General features: G+C 41.6%; 1 protein-coding gene across 6 annotated transcripts in view; it reads left to right on the plus strand.

Moving 5' to 3' along the window:
* The window catches only part of RORA (RAR related orphan receptor A), a 472,196-nt gene that overhangs the window by 219,054 nt on the left and 232,586 nt on the right, over window positions 1-20,556 (plus strand). The window contains exon 2 of one of the 6 annotated variants that reach the window (XM_064389405.1): window positions 17,352-17,396. The exons of the other annotated variants lie outside the window; for them this stretch is intronic. Coding sequence (XP_064245475.1) covers window positions 17,390-17,396 — 7 coding nt within the window. The 5' untranslated portion in view covers window positions 17,352-17,389. The remainder of the gene's footprint in view (window positions 1-17,351; window positions 17,397-20,556) is intronic. 6 annotated transcript variants of the gene reach the window in all.

The following is a 20,556-nucleotide window of genomic DNA, read 5'->3' on the forward strand; positions in this document are numbered from 1 at the left end:
TGGTTGGGAGGTTGCTGGAGCTGTGCTGGACACAAAGGAAGGGGGAAATGAGGGCTGCACCCTTCCCAGCTGCTCCAGCAGCCCTGGCTCCCCCAGGCTGCCTGAACACATCAATCATTCCTGAAGTTTTAAGTAGCTGGTTGGAGGAGTATGTTTTCTGTGCATAGGTGTTAAAGGTTGCTGCAGATTTATCCCAAGTTCTGTGAATTCCAATATCTCAGAGCCTGGCATACCACATTTGGTAGAAATTGTTTCTACAGTTACAGCCTCTCTTGAGCTGTTCCACAGAGATGTGATGAAGTGTGGCTGGTGGAACCAGTGACCAGCTGGCTTGTCATGTGGGACAGTGATTGACTGAGAGGATCATTTCTGTCCTCACTCTGTCCTGCAGCAGTCACTTTCTGGAGCCACAGAAAGTTGTGTCTGCCAGCTCTGGTGGTCAGCATGTCTTTCCCAGGTTGCTGTTGAGATAACACCAACCATCCAATGGGAAAAATACAGGAATTTTTTTCTATAGTAGTTGGTTTTTGTTTTGGGGTTTTGTTTTGTTTTGTTTTTGGTTTTTTTGTTTTGTTTTTGTTGGGTTTTTTTTTTTGCTTTCCTTGGGTAAGTGAGTTTGGCCAAAATTGGCTCTTTTAATGAAAAGCTCTCTTGTAATGAAGATGGGAAGGTGTAAAAGAAGTGCAAAAGGAAGGTGTCTGTATTCTTGTATATAATTTTGACTGGCTGTGAAGTGTTCAGAGCAAAAGTTTTTCGTATATGTCTAAAATAGCTGTCAGTTGATTCAGAAAATGTGGGAAGTACCAAACTAAGCCATCTCCTTACAGTAAATAATTCTTTCCCTGCCAGAAGTGGAGTGGAAGGATTTACAGGCTGAACAGAGGTGGTTCTGAAATTCTATGAGAAAAAGGCCTCTCTGCTTTTGATTCCCCAGATGAGTTCTTGGAATTGCAAGTAAAAGCAAGTTCATAGCTTAACCAATTTCCTCATGTGTTTGGCTCCTTAGTGGGATGTTCCTTACAGAGGCCACTAGGTCATCTTGTCCCAAGTGGTTTCTTTTCCCTGACAGCATAACAAGTGACCTGTCAGAGGCAGCAGCACAGAGGAGTCCATAGATCTTTATTTGCCATTTAGGATGTTTAACTTGTTGACTGCCTTGCAGCTGGCCTAAACTCAGAGCTCCAGAAGAACTAGGCCTTGGAAGGACACCTGAGTAAAGCAGCCCTCGAAAAGCTGAACAAAATGTAAGATTTGTGAGACACCAATTCCTCGTAAAACTTGTCGCTCTGATTTTCATCCCTCCTCAGAGCATTTGCTTTCCTGCTTCTCAATGAGTGTGTTAAGTGAGCTCTCCTCCTGTACTGCCAAGTGACTGCTACTGCTGGCTCCTCAATAGACTTCCTGGAGTTCTGCTCCTCCAGTAATATATTGAAATTGGAGCTCTGCTTGATCCAGGCCTGATTTACAGTCCATAATGATTTGAGTGGGGGCTGGTTGTGTTTACCTTTAGGATATGTGCAGGGCCCTACTTGGAATATTAGCGTTGACATGAGACTTGAGGTCTAGCATCTGGATGTGAATTTACATTTTATGAATATTTGCTATTGCAGTGAGTCAAACAAAAACCTCAACAGAGAGAACAACCAGCACTCCCAGGGTAAAAGCCTAAGGTTGGTAGGCTTTCTTTTATTTTTTCCTTTTCTTTTCTTTTTTTCCCTTCCCCTCCAGAGCCTTATGATAGCCTACATTACCATTTAGTTGTCATTTGCTGCTCCCTGGCTCTGTTGGTTTCTCAGCTTAGAAACAGCTGCCATGTGATGTGAATGATATTTTAAAGTCCTGTGTTTGAGTTCTTGTGATAGCAATGTGCAGGGAATTGGCAAGCTCTCGGAAACAAAATGGCATGCTTTATTTTGTCACTAGAAGTATGTTCAATCTGCTATTTGATTCTCTGTAGCATTTTGATTAAGAGCTCCAGTGAAGTTATGTGAAAAGTGAAAATCCTCTTTATTCTTTCTCTCCAAGAAAATGAGACGCACAGCATTGTCAAAATATTTGCCTAATCTTGCAGATTTGGATACTTGTCATAGTTCTTCTGACAGACCAAAACAATGGTCATTAAATGAGAAGCAGATGCAATAAGTATGCAAGCAAGCTTACGGGGAGAGACTGAGGAGAAGCTGCCAGCAGAGCTCACTGAGCTCTGGAGAATAAAGAAAAACAAAAACTTTTCTTGCTATTGTACCCCATAAATAATAATTTTCCTCTAGTAATCTAGGCATTGTACTTTTCTGCATTGGTGTTTTCATATGTTCTGGTGCAATATTGACTTCAAATCCAGATGCTCCTTTTGGCTTACTTGAATGTCTTTCTTGCCAGGAAGCAAAAATGCCAAAGAAATGCTTTAGCTTGGTTTTTTGTGCATGTTTTTGTTTGTTTGTTTTGAGGTTTCTTTGTTGGGTTTTTTGGGTATGTTTTTTATTTTTTTTTGGTTGGTAGTTGTTGTTGGGGTTTTTCGTAGTTTTCATTATTTCCCTTTTCACTGCAGCACTGTTATTTTAGGACTAAAGGACATTGTAGAGGAAGAGAGTGGTTATGTTATATTCACAGTTTTGTATGATTGGGAAAACAGAAACTGCCTGTGTGGTTGGGAAGACAGAAAATAAGGATAAATTCTCTGTCAAGATGTAGAGCAAGTTTCTTGAGCAGGTATCTTTTAAGGTCTGTTTTGTGGTTGCAGAGCTGTGATGTAGACTGAGGACATTGGTCCAAAATCTGCCTTAAATTATAAACAGAATTAAAGCTTTTCAGCTTTACTATTGCTCCAGCTATTTACTCAAACCACAAGAATTAAAAATTTGCCTTTAGGAAGGGGAATTGAATTATTTTCTAGGATCTCCATTCCATAATCTGTATAGTCTAGCTCATCTGTGTGATTGCCATTAATGTTCATGTATTCTAATGTGTTCTTAAATCTATCATAAGTTACAGATTTTAACTGGCATTTGATAATTCTTCATCCTTGAGTTAAAAATAGAACTAAACGTTGGCAGTGTGGTTGTGTAACACTGTGCGATTGAAACTCTCCCTGCTGCCCCACCCTCCAAATCCTTGCATCTCCTCTGGGATGGTGCATAAACACAAGCATGCACACACACGTACACGTGTGCATGGGCAGGTCCCTTTCAGTGAGAACATAAAGAAAATGCTGCTTTTTGTGCAGATGGTGCACGCTGAGGATGGGCATATCAATGTTTAAACAATGTAAAAAATTAAACAATGAGGCAGATAATGCAGTGGGCTGCCTCAGAGCCAGGCCTAGAGCAGTGCAGTGCGTTGTGTTACACCAGCTCCTTGTTTCCAGAGGAAGGACTGGGCTGTGCTGCCTTCAGAGCCTAGCTTGGCTTGGTTTGCATGAACCTGTCCTGTATCAATTGTCTCCCTTTGCACTCCAGTCTGTCAGTGGGCAGTAACTCAGATCAGATGGCCACAAGGTCTGTCTGCAAACACTGAGCATCTTTGGCATCAGGGTTTTTAATTGTTTTAGTGCATGCAAAACATGCTCAGGGCTAAAAGGACTAAATCAAGGCATTGCTTGCAGGCTCTCATCACACTGACTATGGCCTGGATTTATTTGTGTACAAAGGCTGGTCACTAGAACTCACCTGTAAGGCTTTGGAAATGTCCTTCCATGTGTCTTGTGTATTTACTGTGTCTTGTCCCACAGTTCATTACAGCTGCTGGTAGAAAAGCTATCATGTGCTTATCACTGCCAGGCACTGCTGGAATTGTGTTTTCCCAGACTTTGAGGGCAGTGAGGCACTGGAGGGCTGGTCCTCCTTGCAGGTAGTGCCATAGGAGGCAGTGATTTTTCTTTGATGTCAGGGGCATTGAGCTCTATGAGAGAATGGGATCTCATCAGTTCAAGGTTTATGAGATGCAGAGTGTTTTACATGCTTCTGGTGCCTATTCACAGATTCAGTGTTGCCATGCTCTCGTTAAAGAATAGCTAAAAGTGTCTGCTGTGGTATTTGACTCTTGGGTGTTGCTGTAGTGTTTGCTTTAGATTCTTCTTAGTTTCTTATTTTTGCTAGTTTATAAAGGATTATGCATGATTGGTGAGATAGGAAGCATTGTAGATATCACAGTGTGGATTCTAGAATTAGAGGTATATATATCCCTAATCACTTCTTTAATTAATATTTTGTCTTGGGTATGAGATATTTGGAGTCTGAGAACCTGTGAGATACCTGAAACAATCTATTTTATCTATTTTTCTTAAAGAAAAAAAAGTACTGGCAAAAAGAAAAAATTGCACACAGCTAGTCAGATAATAATTCTCTTCCTGTAGTTTTGTGTCAGTGCAGAAGTGATTCTTCTGGCCAAGACTTTAAACCAGTCAAATCAACCCAATACCCAGGTTTAAACATCTGGAAAAAATATTATAATTTTTGAGAGAGAGACAAAAATGTTGGTTGTTAACTGTGGTTAGAGAGACTTTATTCACACATGTACAGGTCCAGTGTGCATAGATGATAATTCAGTGGATGCAGCTGAGTGTAAATTTTGGATCTCTGTAAAGGATTTGCATCTTTCACTCTGGGTCTGTTGCTGGGTGTCTTGGTTTGAAGGACAGGTGTCTGCCAAGGAAGGCAGGAACCTCCCTTGGAACGGAAAACACGGCTCTCTTCCTCCTGAATTACTGTAACTTTGAAATGAAGGGGTTTCCAGGCAGAGATGTGGGAAGGACGAGCAGTTCTTGAGCAGTGTGTGTGTGTCCCAGGGCACACCGTCCCCCGCTCTGGCACCGGCTCCAGCCCGATCCCGATCCCAGTCCTGGCGGCGCTTCCCCCGCTGCAGTTCCGGGCGCGGCCGCCAGGGGCGCTGCTGGCTCCGGGCCGGCGGGGATTGCCCGCGCCTGCAGGGGGCGCTGTGGGCTCGGCCGCCTCCCTCAGGCGGTGATGGCGGGCGGGATGGATGGCGAGCGTGGGCTGAGCAGGAGCTTTGGCAGGGATGAACAGATCCCAAAGGAGCAAATGTTGTGTTCCAGAAACTGTGCAGCTGAAGTGGGGTATCCTGGCAGGCAGGCGGTGTGGGGTTACACTGTAGTGAAGAAGCAGCAGGGCTGGGCAGTGGCAGCCGGGCTCCCGAACGCAGCTGAGAGCGGCTCCCTTGGAGGGGCTGGGGGCGTTTGGGGTCCTGGGTTTTCCCCTGAGGCACCGGAGTGGTTGTTGAGGGCCCTTTTCTAGTGGGGCAGGGTGTTACTAAGGTCCCAGTGCAATGGCTGCCCCACAAGCAGAGCTTCACTCACAGCAGGGAAGGCAGCAGGAGACAGAGCTCCGCTGTGGGGGCGAGTTCTTCCCACAGCGACCGCGGCCTGGCTCCCCTCCAGTGTCCAGAGGAGAGCGGGAGAGGAGCCAAGCCCAGCCCCTCACCTGCCCTGGCCAAAATCTCCAGCTACCCAAGGAGAAAACCCCCCAAGGAAGAGACCAGCCAGCTGCACCCTTCCCTCACCTTGGCCATTTCTTCTGTCTCTCCTAAGTACTGGTCATTATTGTCTCTAAGAAACAGATGGGACAAAATTCCATGAGAGAAGCAAAAGGGAAAATCCTAACCCCCAACACTGGGGCTGGAAGTTCCATTCAGAAACCAACTTCTGCCCAGATCTCTCTAGCAGGTTGGTTTTTTCCTGTCCCCCTGCAGAATACTTTTAATGTAATATAATGTGTCTCATCATTCTGCTGCCTGAACTGTATAACTTGGGTTTATTTTAGGCCATACCCTGAAGTCCCTGGCACAGGCAGCTCTGAGTCTCAAGGGACACTGACAGGGCTGAAAGCTGTGGCCCAGGGCAGGGCACTCCTCATGAAGCCTTTCAAACACAGGTGGGATGAAATAAAAACCTTTGGAAAAGGTTGGGTACATTGGGTGGGAATGGAATTACACAATTTCTCATCTATTTATGTTATAATTTTGCATTTATTTATTTCACTTCATGACTATTATTTGTCTTAGCATAAGAATGTTTCTTGGATGTAGTGTGATGCATTTGGATACCTTTAGAATCAGGAGGAACAGCTGAAGACCAAAAGTGATCTGTATTTTCCATTTTGTGAGGATTTGGTTGTGTAGCTCGAGCTGACTGATGCTTCTGAAAATTCGACCACTGGTGTAAGTGCCTAGGGTTGAACTCCTGACTAAGTCTTGCTGAAGGGTGACCAGTGAGAGTTTTCCTGTCACAGCTGGGAGAAGGAACCTTAACTCTTCCAATGAGCGCTTCAGCCACTAAGAGCTTCCCATTCACTCTCTTCTGATTCCATCCAAACTCGAGTTTAAAGCTAATATAAGTTAATACAAGAGATGACAGGAATAAGTGCTTCTCAAATGTTCAAAATGTTGGGCCTTTTTTTTCAGGTTGTAGTTTCTCTGTACCAGCTTCAGTTGGCTTGTAAGGGGACTGTAGCAAAACAAACTGACTTGAATTAATATTTTTAATCAGTGAAATTAAGCTGAGGGCCAACTGGAAGACTTTGGTTCTACTGGAATAACATCTCTGATTAGCTTGGGGCTAAATTACTAATTCCAGTGAGGGATTTTGAAGTTTTCATTGGGCTTAATGTGCAAAGCCCTTAAATATTCTGTCATATTTAGCAGTCTGAAATACCAAGACCCTGTGAATCTGTGTCTAAAAGCTAAACCCCACAAATATAATGCTAATTTTTTTGCCTTAATATTTTAAACTAAACAGATGTTGCCTTTAGTGGCGTTTTCAAAATGTTTGCGGAGCAATAGTATATTATTTGAATATTTTTTTATGTGGCAAATTAAGATTTCAATGTGATTCAGCACACACAAACTTAAAGCATTGACACCAATTAACTCTTAAACAAAAGCTTTAATGTTTTCTGGATATTGTACTCTAATGATGGCAGCTTGGTGAGATGCTATTTCATGTTTGCTGTTTAGACATGTATCTACTGAAATGAATATAAATTGAGTTCTAGCTCTTGATTAGTAATCTATACAGCTGTTAGCTTGAACTCTAAAATCTGGAGCTTTATATTTCAGGAGGGGGGGAAATGGACAATTTCAGCGATGAGAAGAGGCGTTGGTGAGCTTAAATTAAATGGCTGATGATAATTGCAATAGCTTACAAAGAATGATGCCATGTTATTTACAAAAGCTCCTTTTTGCATGGAATCTGATGTCTTCTCCCATGAGCTTGCTTATAATTCATATTCCACTTTAATATGCCTGCAAAGTGTGCTTTCTTTCTGTATACGTATTATTTTTGGGATGTTATGTTTCCTTGGTGCATACACAATGAGCCTGAAATCCTGCAGGAATGTGTTTAATTTGAAAGTTTTATCCTCTGGGCCTGGTTAATTCAAACAGGAGGCTCAGAACAGTGCTGCAGCGCCGGCAAGAATGCGGGGATGGCAAATCATCTGTACAAAGGCAGCAGAGAGCCCAGGTGGCCGTGGTGCCTGTGCTGGAAGGTGCCACTGTCCTCGAGTTCCGCTCTCTGAAGCTGCTCTGCTTCCTCCTTTGCTCTGTCACTGCTGGGAAATGAGGCTTTGGCCAGCTTTGCTCCCCTTTCTACGCTCAGCGGCGTTCCTCGGCGTTCCATAATTACAGGCTGCCCAGATCCGCTCCATCCCGCGGCACGCCGCGCCGAGCTCCCGCCTCCCTCCTCTGCTGCTGAAGCAATGCCTAGACAGGATTTGGAGAGGGATTGCTGCTATCTTGTAATGCTGGAAAAAAATGGAGCTGTGGCCAGTTCAGGCCTCCACCCTGTATTTTTTTGGTAAATGGAGGGAATACACTTGCTGAGTCCATCCTTGTGTGAGATCAGTAAGCTGTGTTTGTTCTGCAGGAATGAGAGAGCTCAGGAATTCCAGTGTGCAGCCTGCTGGAAAGCGCTGCTGGCTCATGGGCAGCAGAGGGGAACGGGCCTTGCAACGATGGCTGGGGGAGAGAAATGAAAGGCATTTTTTATAATACCCTGGGCAGCAAACGCAGGATGTTATGTCTGGCTTGGACTGGGCTGACGTGGTGCATCGGATTTTTTTCTTATAATGCTGGAAACATAGCTATAAAGGAAATTCAGAGATAGAAATGGAACAAAATTAAAATGAAAAGCAAGCTTTATATTTCACAGTGAATAATTTGTAGCATCTTTCCTCAAAGAAATTGGACTGCCACTAGAGATACGAAGCAAGCAGCATAAAATTTTCTGCAGATTTATAATCCACTTGAATATCCAAATTATGGCAGCCCCATTCTGTGACTTGGGAAAAGGCACAGTTGTGGGCAGCTGTGGGGTGGGGTTGGGAGATGCCTCCAAGCAGCTCAGCTAAAGGAGGATTCCAAATCCCCCTTTAGAGAAGAGGAGACAGTAGGGTGGAGAAAATGGATGAGAACTTCTGGCTTGTAGTTGGCCAAGGTTTTTTCATGCTGGTGCAGAAAGAGAAGGTGTTAGCTCCTTCCCTAAAGGAGATGTGCATTTACTGGAGTCATATGCCTTTTCCTTCAAGTACCTCTGGAGGGTGGAATGGGTCTTAAGACTTTTCCATTGCTGCTCATGAACAACTGGAGTTGCAACTTGCTTCCTTTCAGGAAAGGGGTTGCAGTCAGATTTTTTTCTGGTCTCCAATGGTAGACTTGTTTTCAATTTGAGACAGCACTCACCTGTACCTTTCTTGAAATATGTCTGTCTTCACTGGCTTTCATTTTGATGGTTTCCTTTCTGTTGTAAATCCACAGGCCCTGTGCAGTCCTTGCCCTCTGTGGAATTCACCAGTCACACCCCAAAGAGCACCCTCTCTTTTTAGGAGCGGAAGTGTTGAAAAGTCAAGAAGTGTGCATATGTGGGGAAAATCCCAGTCAGTGCAATACACCTGATTAGTGGCTGTCAAGTGCCTCATTTCTTTCAGTATATTAATAATGCAAGTCCCTGAGGCTGATTATTGTCTCTGGAATTTGCTGTGTACAAATACTTTTCTATTCTGATGAATTCGGTAATCAAAGTCCCACTGGCAGGGCCAGTGCTGAGCAGCCCCTGGCTCAGAAAAAATAAGCTGTTGTTTTCTGGGATTTTTTTTTCCTTTATTTAGGCTGAGACTTACATTGTCCAGGAACTTTGTGTCCCTACTCTTGATTTTCATATACGGTCTAGATAAGAAATGAAGTCTTTCTTTAATAATTTTAAATACTAGGAAGTAGGAGAGTGAAGAATCCATACCATTATATTTGCGTCTTGCTTAAAAAGGAAATGCTTTGTCTGAAGAAAAAACAGACAAGTTGTTTGAGTTCATTGCCTTCTTTAGAAGTCGCAGGGAAAGAGTTACTCCCCTTGCTTCCCTAGGAGTGTACACTGGGATTTCGAGCTCCCATTTATTTTGCTGAGACTTTGGAGTCATGTTTTTCTATGTAGTTTTTGATGTAGGACCTAATTAGGCTCTACACATCTTAATACTTTTTGCTACATCTGCATTAAAGATGGCATTGCATATATTTGCATACAATTTACATTTAAAAGTTGGCCATGCTGTGTGCAATAATAATTTTAACAAAGTACCATTGACAGTCAATATACATATCCATGCAAAATGTGTAGAGGTTATGGGAATAAGCACACAGAAACATATGGGTGCACACTGCTGTCAGTGTCAAGCAGTTTGGAGAAATCAGGTGTTCTTTCTTAACATCATCATTTTGTTGAAGTATTTCCCACAAGGAACCAAGAGGAGCTTAAAGATAGATCTCCTACTTTAACTACACACTGCATGTGCAAGACTGTGAAACTGTTCTAGTACCCCAAAACATACCCCGAAGTCTGAGCCCCATACACTGTGGTATGAGTGCCATGGCGATTCAGAATGCCCAAATGTGATATTTGTTTCTGGTACTTCAGCTGTGCCAAATCTGAATTTAAATGGTAGTTAAAAATCAGATGCCTGGGGAAGTTTGAGGTTACTGTATTTTAATTCTGGAATATAAAAGATAGTTTGTTTACTAATTTGTTTTCAGAAGTACTGCCAGTGGTCAATTGCGGAAAATCCTGAGGGCTTTTTGTGTTTTCCTGTGGAAGCACACTGGCTTGTTAAATTTTTCACTTAAATCAGAAGAGGAATCTACTAGTGGCAGGAAGACAGCCAAAAAAAAAAATGAAGTTACCTTGCAGGGCAAAGAATCTGTGTGTGTTGACACTTAGGCCAAACATTTAGTTCATGAGATGCAGATTTACATCTTGAATAGTCAATTTTAAAAAGATGCCAACAGAACTGTCTCTGTTTCACTTGGCAAAACTCAGCTTGTTTTTCTTGTTTGTTTTTTTTTTTTTTTTGTTTGGGGGGGATCAACATTTCTCACTTCATGATTGCGATGATGTCAAAACCTTTTCAGACTTTTTTATAAAAAGCCTGAAAAGAGCTTGAAGTCAGCTGGTGCTTAGGCAAGTGAAGATCAGACAGAGGCATATTCTTTTCAGACAGACTTCAGAGCTGATCTCTGGGGTGGAAACTGGGAGTTGGACTTTCATGCTACGGATGAGTTGCACAAAGCAGCGGAGTCAAATGTTAATTTATGTCTTGGTGGTTAAGTAATAGAAAAATCAAGAAGGATTAATAAAATCTTCTCATCTACAGGCAAATAGTTTGACTTCTTTGCATTTACTTATCTGTCTGCGTTCATCTGTGTAGACATCACAGGCAGCTGAGGTCTGGTAAGTTGGCAAGCTGATGAATTAAGGATTTGATTTTGCAATATTCAAGTTAACTGGCCTTTATCCATTGTCTTGGTGGGATGCTGTAAAAACCTGTGTTCCTCTGTTAGGTGGGGAACAGAATGAATCCTCACTTTTGCAGTATTCCTAGATAAATGGAAAGGGTTTCTAAAACTTGGTGTCACGAGTTTCTCCAGTCTGTTTCCTCTGCAAATTGAGCACAATTGAACTCCTGTGAGGAGCTCTGAGCTGACCTACTGTTCCTATAGCAGTGTGAAATTGGCTGAGCCAGTTCAGTGCTGTATCTGCCCTTGTCAAGCTGGGTTGTTAACACTGGGTTAACCACTGTGATGCTGCTGTAACTAACTGGGGATGACAATTGCCATGTGCACTTTAATCAGCTGTCATTCTGTCTATGCAGCCTTTATAAAATCCAATAACATTTCATGTTAATAGTCATTATGCTGACACTTATACTTTGGATTGTCAGTGATGTGGATGTTTACATCTTAAAAAGTATGGGGGAGAGAAGATTTGCAGCAAGGTTAATACTTCAGAAATACTCAAGTTAAGGATTTTGGCCTTTTTAGACCTTAGTGGTTTCCTGCTCTCTTCTCTGTGCTGGGATTCAGTTTCCCTGCAGATGCTACAGCATCTGCTTGCATACATTGTTATATTATTATAATATATTTGCAGTGTGATACGTGATCAGCTCCTGGATCTCTAATGCCTCTAATCTGTTGTGACTGTGGGAAAACTTACCTGAAAATAGCTTGGTTTACTGTCCCCAAAAAGCCCTACATTGTGTTTAAATAATTTAATTGTATAATAACTTTGTGTTTCCTGACATTCCCCTCTTTTTTTTTTTTGTTTGGTTTTTATTAATAACATCATCTCATCAAAAGCAATCAAAGAGTTTTTCTGAAGGGGCCCTTTTCAGACAAAAGGCCTTCATATCAGCTTTTCTGTTAGTGCATTTTACACCATAGGAATTCTATAAAAATAAGTTCTGAAAATTATTTTCGTATCTGCTTAGTAAAATATGAGCTTGGTTTCAAATCCCAGGAACTCTGAAGCTTCCCCTCCTTAGAGAGTGCTCTTCTGAGGTATCATTTCTGCTTTCATATTTACAGACAGACAATCTAATTATCTGGATGATGATTGTGAATGTGTGGCTTATAACCTATTCTGTGAGGTTTGAAAAAGCTGGAGAGTGATTGCAGATACTGCTCTTATCTTAAATGATGAGAAAGTAAAACATGAGAGAAGAATGCAGAAAATGGAGTATAAAAAATTCATGTTTTACTAATGAAAACCTTCCAGATTAAGCACAAAAAAGAAAGGGAAAAGAAAAAGAAACTCCCACAGTAAACAAGTGAGAGGTTTGAATCCAATGCAGAGTGCTCTATGTATAATTGATGATTAGAATTTATTTTGATTGTGCTGCTCTTTTTACTTTGTAGTACTAAAGCTTAACTCCACTGTAAAATTTGTCAGGAAGGAAATGAGTGTCTTTTAGGTTTCTGCTTCTCAGTACATATAAATACCAAATCTTTGTGGATTTTGTCACCTGGAGAGTTTTTTTGGAGGATTAGTTAACATGAGTTTGCTGTTGATAACAGCTATAAATAATTAGTTACACTGGTATTTAAAATGCTGTCCTTACAGATCAATGTTAGATCATGGAAATCAGTCAGACCCTTCATGGTATGCAAATACTGTTTCAGACTGCCAGCAGACTTAGGCAGGTGCCATGTATCTGAAGTCACTTCATGCACATTTTTCTGTCCTGCACATTTCTTAGTGCTGCCATGTGCCTGGGAGGATTGCAAGTATAAATTCAGACTTCAGGGTAGGATTTAAGAATTAATAGTGAATTCCCCCAAAGAGAGGAAGGGGTGATTCCCAGATGCTGCCTCAAGACTTGTAAATTTTTGCCATTGTATAAATGCCAAAATGAAGACATTTGAAAGTCTTTCTATGGAAAGAATATATGGGAGAGGAGGAGAGATTCTTTCCAAACCTCAGTTGCCAAGGGATTCTGTGGCCATGAAGGTGGTTGGGGCTGCAGCACTGGTGCATGAGGAGAGGCCCAGTGGGCTGGGTATGCTCAGGATACCCTTTGGGGGTATCCCCTTTGGGGGATTGGAGTCCAGCGTGGGACCTCAGTGCATTCTTCAGCTTTCTTATGGAGAGCTGTAGAGGAAGGAGGTGACCTTTCCCAGGTATGTGCTCACCTGCAGCAAGGGCAGTCCCTGCTCAGGGACCTCAATGGGTTTTCCAGGGAGGGTGGTGTGTCTTCAACCCTAAAGACTTTCAAATCCAACTGGCTGTGGCCCTCAGCCCATTAGCTTTGAATTTAGCCCAGTCATTACTGGCCTATAATGAAATAAAATTTTCTTCTTACAGTGTTTATAAATCACATGTAATGGTTTTCGATATCACATGGCTCCTTCTGAATGAAAACCATTGCAAATTACTGGGTTTTATTTGAATTTATCACTAAACAGCCTTTGGCATTTAATAGCAAAGGAATGTTGTTGTTGTTGTAGCACATGCGCTCCCAAATGTTGGAAATATGGTGGCATATGTTCTTTTAGTGAATGTTTTAAGAATTGCTATTAACTTTTAAATGGCAATATTTTGAAATTGTGAGAAATTAAGCACAAAATCTCATGAATCTTTTGTACTCATTTCATGTACTCTATAGAGATCCTTTGGGAATGCTGCCATTATTTCATAATTGCATTGCTTGGCTGTTAGTCATTTCAACAGAGCCACATTTTTCCAAAATAGTTACTCTGACCTTTGCCAATTAACGTATGGCTTGTCAAAGAGGTGTTCAGCATTCCTTAGACTGCCTCTGATGCAGTCTGATGTGCTCTTAATACTGGAGGAAAAATGAAGTTTGTAGCTTATTCAGTCAGTGTGTGCAGCATGCAGATCTCCAGGAGCTGTGGATAAATGTGTCTGAGGAGGGGGACTGCAAGGCTGCATCTAGTAGAGCTGCAATGGAAAGTAAAGAAATCTCTGCAGTGATTTGTGCTTAAATTTATGCTCTGAAATGACAGAAACGCAGGCTAAGCTGGGAATCTGTAAAATACTTGACAGCCTGTGCATTACCAATCAGGAAGTATTTTAGAAGTCAGTTGAAATAGGAAGGTTTTGCATAGCTGTTTTCTACTATTAGCTTTTTAATGTTCAAAATTGTTCCATGTTTCATTAGGTAGATTTGGGTTCAAAACCAAATAATTTGAAAATTTAACATGAAGAAGAAATTACTTAGGAAATTGTGCCCAGGAAATGAGAGCACTGTCAGTTTATTCCATCTGTTGGTCACTCAGGTAAAGCTTCTGAACATTTTTCGCATTGCAAATGGACACATTGTTCCTAAAAAGTTCTCAGGGAGAGAAGCTAGCAGTGTTTGCAGTTCATGTGTTGATTAATCTGCCTGCTCATATTTATTTTCCATCCAGTTGTGCAAATTAATAAGCTGGCAAACTTTCATCATGTCTGACCTGCTATAGCTGTATCTTTCAATGCACTTCAGCAAATATACCAAAATGCAAACCAGCACTGGCAGAAGAGGCCTTGTGACCAGGTTCTGCCCTTGCAGAACACTACTGTGCTCAGGACAGATGGATACTTTGGATCTTTTAAATGCACTTCTGTTCACCACGTCTTGGTATTCTGCATGTAGTTTTATTGTTCTTTTACAGACCTTGAGCTTGGAAAAAGGCCTTGTATTAATTTTGACATAAAATTTATCCTATTGCCTAACAAAAGACACAAACTGTGGTGAAGGGAATGCATGGAAGTGTTGTTCAGAATTCAACAGCACAAAATTAACCAGGATTCATTTACTTGTGCTTTTTACCTACATTTTTGTTGCATGCATCAGTTTTATAAAGATCACTCTGGAGCTGGCTTGAAAGAATTTTACTTGATCCTTGCACCTTGCACTGGCTTGGGGCCTTTCCCAAGAAAATGTCCTGACTTGATGCTTGTTGAGGCATTTGCAGGTCTACAGGATTATTCAGAAGCATAAGTAGCCTTGAGGAAGAGAAAAGGTCACAAGCTTATTCCACAAAACAAGAAAAAGATGTATTTTTGTGTGTTAAAATAGTGGGAATTATTCTTTGCCTTCATATTGCCTTTGTTAGTGGATGCTGTATCTTCTGTGTTTAACTGTAAATTAATCTTTCCTCTGTCAAGAAATAATGTCGAGACAAGTATTAATATAATAGGTCATTTACATAATGGAAGAAAACAGTGGAAATAGGGAAGCTAAAAAGGTGGTTTTGTTGTGTGTTATGAGGTGAGTGCCTGTGAGAGGTTCAGAAGTGTTGAAAAATTACCATGTTCTGTGCTGTGACATCCTGCAGGTGCAGGGTTGTGCAGGCCCTGGGTCTGTGATCAGCTGCCCTGAGGAGGCAGCACTCAGCATTCCCTGTCAGTGGAGCTGGGACGCTGCAAGTGCCCCAAGGCATGGCAGGGCAAAACAGCAACAGCAGCAGGAACATCGTGTGATGGGGAAACAGAGGAGGGAGATTCTGCTCAAAAGGAGGAAACACGTTTGTCTTCCCTTACTGGTCATGGGATGTTCCCTGCTTTTGGTCAGTGGGGCGTGATGGAAATGCATCAGGTCAGCTCTCTGGTTTGTGTGTTTGGCTGGGACAGCACCACTTCAGAAAAAGATCCAGACTGTGCACAGCACAGCAGTTCCTCTCACCCCACTGGCAGGAGCTGCATTAATTGTCTGCAGTGTCCCAGGGTTTCTCCTGCTTTCCTGGCCTTTGTCATGGCCTGTGGCACTGGGTTTGCCAGTTGTTCTGTGAGTTTGGCTGGGTCCCCTCCTGCTCTTTCCTGTATAAAAGCATAAGCTGTTATATATTCTGTGCCTTCCATAAACTGCCAGTACTTCAGAAATATTTCTATGCTATTGGACTGTTTCTTTTCATGTTTCAAATGCTCAAATTTCTCAGACGTATGTGGTTTCCTACAGTGAAATTTCTTATTGCAACTGTCATGAATTTTGGGGTTTGCTTCTGCTGCAGGAGCAGCAGGTAGAAACAACCCTTGGTAAACTGTTTCTTCTGTGTGAAAAACCTTGGAATGAGAGAATATGTTCCTTATAAGTGGTATTATGATACTTTGAGGTATTTTTACAGTTTTACAGTTAAAACCAAAATGTAGAAGGAGAACAGTCAGTACAAAGCTTGTTCCACTAGAGACTGGGGGTGTGCCTCTGGTTTCGCTTCCATGCTACAGTCAGTGTTCTTCCTCCCTGCTCTCCTCTTCCTACCTTTTTTTCCTCTGTCCTCCCTCACCCCCCCTGTACACAGTGTGCCAGTCACTTCATTCTGGTCAGCCTTTCTTAAGCTTTCTCTGCATCTGGACTTAAAGAACAAGTTTGGCTGTACCTGGAGGCCACAGTAGGTGAGGCCCATCTCTTTAGTTCAGAGAAAAATCCTGCTTCCCAATATATCTTTTTTTTTTTTTTTTTTTTTGTACTCAATGGCACTTTCTCAAAAACGTCTTCCACACAAAATTAGAAGCTAAGAGGAATGGTGTTCTGTGCCAAGGGAGCAGGGGATAAAAGGACTCAGAAATCCAGGCATCTGTTAATAGCTCTGTGACCAGATTGTTACATGACTTTGTGAAAGGCTTATAACCTGTCTCTATCTCCCTTTCTGCTACTAGAAAATGTGTAAATAATACTTTTCTCACCAGCTTAATTAGTAGATGCCCACAATGCATGAGAAAAAAAATGCTGTGTTTTTCAGAGTTAATTGCAGTGATGTGCCAGAAGCCCATAAGCTCACCCTTCTGAGAACTGTCTGTACTGACTGCTGCCAAGTGTTTTCTTCAGGTCGCAAATTTATGAAAACTCACAGCTGAATTCCTTATGTTGAATATTGCAGAAGATTTCAACAAACTACTTATCATGTCTCAGGAGATTAATGGTTAATCCAGGATCTAGCAAACGTCGTCTCTTTTCTTCCATCTGATATTATCCGTTATCAAAGTTTGCTTGAATTTTATTCCAAAAAGGACCACTGATCAGATGACCAACTTACATGGAATCCCTTATACTGTTGTTAGTTTGTTGCAGATAATATAACTGCAGTTTTGTATGCAGTTAAGCATATTTGTTCATTAAATTTCCATTTTGGGAGTATCATTTGGGGTGGATCTGTCATTTGTCAGAAATCTGCCAGAATTGTGATCCTCATTGGTCTATAAATGAGTCTTTGGATCATCTACATTGCACCCCTAGTCAAAAGCTCCAGAGGTGTAGACTGTATCCTGGCAGGGGGACAGAAGGCAGGTGGCTGTGGCTGACACAAGTTTCCTTGGTGGCACTGATTTGAGCTCCTGTGTTTGGGCAAGAAATGTACCTTTTTCTAACCCTTCCCTTTGTTGTTGAATGATACTTTTCATCACAAAGCATCATTCAACCTCGGCACACTGTCCCTGTCACACCTCTCTCTGTTTGGTTCTACCTGGGGAGTGCAAGTGTTTGGATGCCCACAGGTATTCAGGGCTCAGCAGTCACCACCTGTGTGATGCAGAGGAAGTGCCTGTCTGAGTAATAATTATGGCTGTTTACTCTCTTTGCCAGTGTCTCTTCTTGGATCTGCTTTATGAGGATCTTTGCTAATGCAAGGTATGGCTGTTGCCCTTGCTGCCTTCAGGAGGTGGAGGAGGGTTTGCCAGATGCTCCAGGATGCTCTAACAAGACAGAAAGTCAAGAAAGGCACAAATTAATTCAGTGGAGGAACCAGTGAAGATTCCTCTAATCCTTGTTGAAGTGATTTGAGAATAATGTTTTGAGTTTCAAGCCAAAGACGTTGTCACTGGTAATGGAGGAGGAGACTGGAGTGATGCTCTAATAGCTCCTGTCTGAGCTGGAGACAGTTCTTGCTTTGCACATTCAGAGGGGGAGGAAGAATAGCATGGCTGATATTCCCCAGGTGCTAACCAGGGTAGAAGTGGTGTCTTTTTATGGCAACCACTATATAGGATTTCTCTACACTAAAAAAAAATACAGCAAGGGCTGTACTAGGTCAAATCAAGCCCAGCATCCTGTCTCAAACAGTAACCATATGTCTAAGCCTCTTAAAATCAAATCAGACATGGCAGTTTTAAATTCAGTATGAGCCTTCAGAGGAAATGGAAGATTCCTTCTTTTTATGAAACCATTCCACTATTTCCTTCTCTGTGTATTCTTTTAGCACCCTGAGAAGCTCTCTGATGTTCAAGATGAAATTAACAGGATTCCCCCTGCTGTTCCTATTGAATTCAGTTAATATAATGAGTTTGTTGTTAAATTAAACAAAATAAAATGTGCCATGTCACAGAAATACCACTGAGCTCCCATAATTTCCACCTAATAGCCAGTGTCTGTACTATGGGGTTATAACTTAAATAGTGAAGAGTATGTGTCTGTCAGACAATGTGAAGTATTTTTTGTAAGAGCTTTGGACACACAATCAGTCAGAAAAACAACGTGCCTGTGACATAAAAGTCAATAATTTTATCTCTAGTGCAGTAAATTAATTTCTGTGGGACTTTCTTACTTTGCCTGTGTATGCTTAAAAATTCACAAGGTATTTTCATGACTCAGACAGTGTGCATTGTCTCACTGCTTGCTGAATGCAAATCCTTTTGAAGAGCTGTGCCTCAGACTGCTGGCTCAGTGGAGCATTCCCTGTGATGTTCATGGTAACACAAAATGGTTCTGGAAGGGGTTGGGCCACACCTCCTGGCAGCACCATCCACTGCCCTCCCTACTTGTTTGGCATCTCTGCTGTTGAGTTCTTTTCTACACCTCTGCATTCTATCCTAGCATAAGGAAGTTTTGTCTTTTTAAAATGAGATTGTTTTGTTCCACCATCTGTTACTCCTCTGCCCACAATATTCATTATCCAGAAGTTCTCTTATGGTTTTTATTTTGCATGTGCAGGTCTCCTTTTGTGGCCAAATGCAAAAGCCAGCTACAAACAAAATGTGTGTGTGTTCTCTTGTTGATTCAAGTATCCAGAGCTCTGGGGTCATAGGACACTGATATCCATCAGTGACTGCTGGATTTGTACCAGGAGACTGTCACTGCTCAACATTATAATTGGTTGTTTGTTAATTTAATTTTACACACTTGTGTTCTTTTTGGTTTTTTTCTTCCCTCTGCTATTTTCTGTGATATGCCTGCAAGAACTGCAAAGATTTCTGGCCTTGGGACTTGTTCAGACCTGGAAAAAATGCAAGATTTACTTTTGCTGTTTGTTATACTTGGTTCTGATCTCAAAATGAGACAGGCCAAGCTGTGGGTTTGTAGGCTTGTTTACATTTTGAGAGGATTGCAGGGCTTGGATTTTGGTCCATCACTAATTGAAATCCCATTAAATGTAATGCCTGGTTTTTGATGAATTTAAACTGTTGTTTGGTTGGTAACTTAACTCTGAGACATGGGGCTTTGGCACCAGAACCTGAGGTGATAGCATAAGCCCCTCTGAAATGAAACTGCTGAGTTTCTGCTCACGCTTGCTCTTACATGGGAGTTTATTTAAAGTTTGGAGACTAATGTGTAGCTAATGTCATTACCTTCTTTCAGGCTTTATTTTTATAAAGTACTAAAAAACTGTCCCACTCAAGCACTACTTATGGAAACTTATTTTTCTTTCCTGTAAAAGACCTCTGCAGGTTTCATGTGTTTTACAATTTTCCACCAGTTGAGTGGCACAAACATACTAGCTCTTAACCCTAGAGGGTTGCTATTCCAGCTGAAAGATGGTTTGAAACATTAACTGTGATACAGGAAGTTGCTTTTCTAGTCTTTTAAGTGTTTCTAAATCTTTGATAGATTTTTATTTTTAAAAAATTCTTACCTTTCTTGCCCTCCCCAGAAATCCATCTGCAACTCAGTTGCTTGCAAGGGTCTTTGCAATCAAGGCCTGTTTAGGTTTTGCTCATGAAACCAAGTGTGAAATCAATGGCCACAAGCCAATCCCTGTCCCATAAGGCTGAGCCTGCTGAAGTCTTCAGAGAAGCTCAAAGAAAATGAAAGAGGAGGGCAAGCCTGTATATTCATAAAATTAGATCTCTGAATGGATTACTTTTGTTTAAGAATGGCTTATTTGCAGGTCATCTCCAAATGATTTAAATCTTCCCCCCTTGAGAGGCTCAGGGCTGCTGAGAGTCAGAGCTGGGAACCTGGGGCTTCTCTTGCTGTCTTGGTCACTGATCTGCTGGGTGGCCATGGGTGAATCATCTGACCTGGGTTTATCTCAGTCCCCATGTGTAGTTGATGTGATATTCTGTAATACAAAAAGTCTGTAATATTCTGTAAAATAAAAAGTCAAAATCACCTGTTGGGAGTAGAAGTTGGCTTGCACCATGGTGATTTGGAGTGTAAGGTTAAAATCATAAGTGCATGACAAATTGTATTAACTCATAGAAATTTATGTGGCATCCCCAAAGGAGCTTTGACTCCATTTGGAATACTGAATGTTTTGTCTTAGAAGTAGTATTGTAAATTCTTTGAGGTAAACTTTCACTTACTCTGGTACAGTGTTTAGCTCCAGTGCAGCCTTGGCATGTTACCATTAGTAAGTAAGTTCTTTAGGGGCAGATCTCCAAATAAGAGAGTCCTGAGCATTCAGGTCAACAGGAGAGGTAATATGGAGAATTTTACAATGTCTTAGTGGTTAGAGATTCAATTATGTCTTATTTTTCTCAAAAACTTTCTCACCAGACGAAGTCTATCAAACAGCCTTGCCAAATTCCTTGCTATTGCCATGGAAATCATACTGTTTTATTGCTTGAAAATA

Source organism: Passer domesticus, chromosome 14, assembly GCF_036417665.1.
Source record: "Passer domesticus isolate bPasDom1 chromosome 14, bPasDom1.hap1, whole genome shotgun sequence".
In the NCBI taxonomy this organism is placed as follows: Eukaryota; Metazoa; Chordata; class Aves; order Passeriformes; family Passeridae; genus Passer; species Passer domesticus.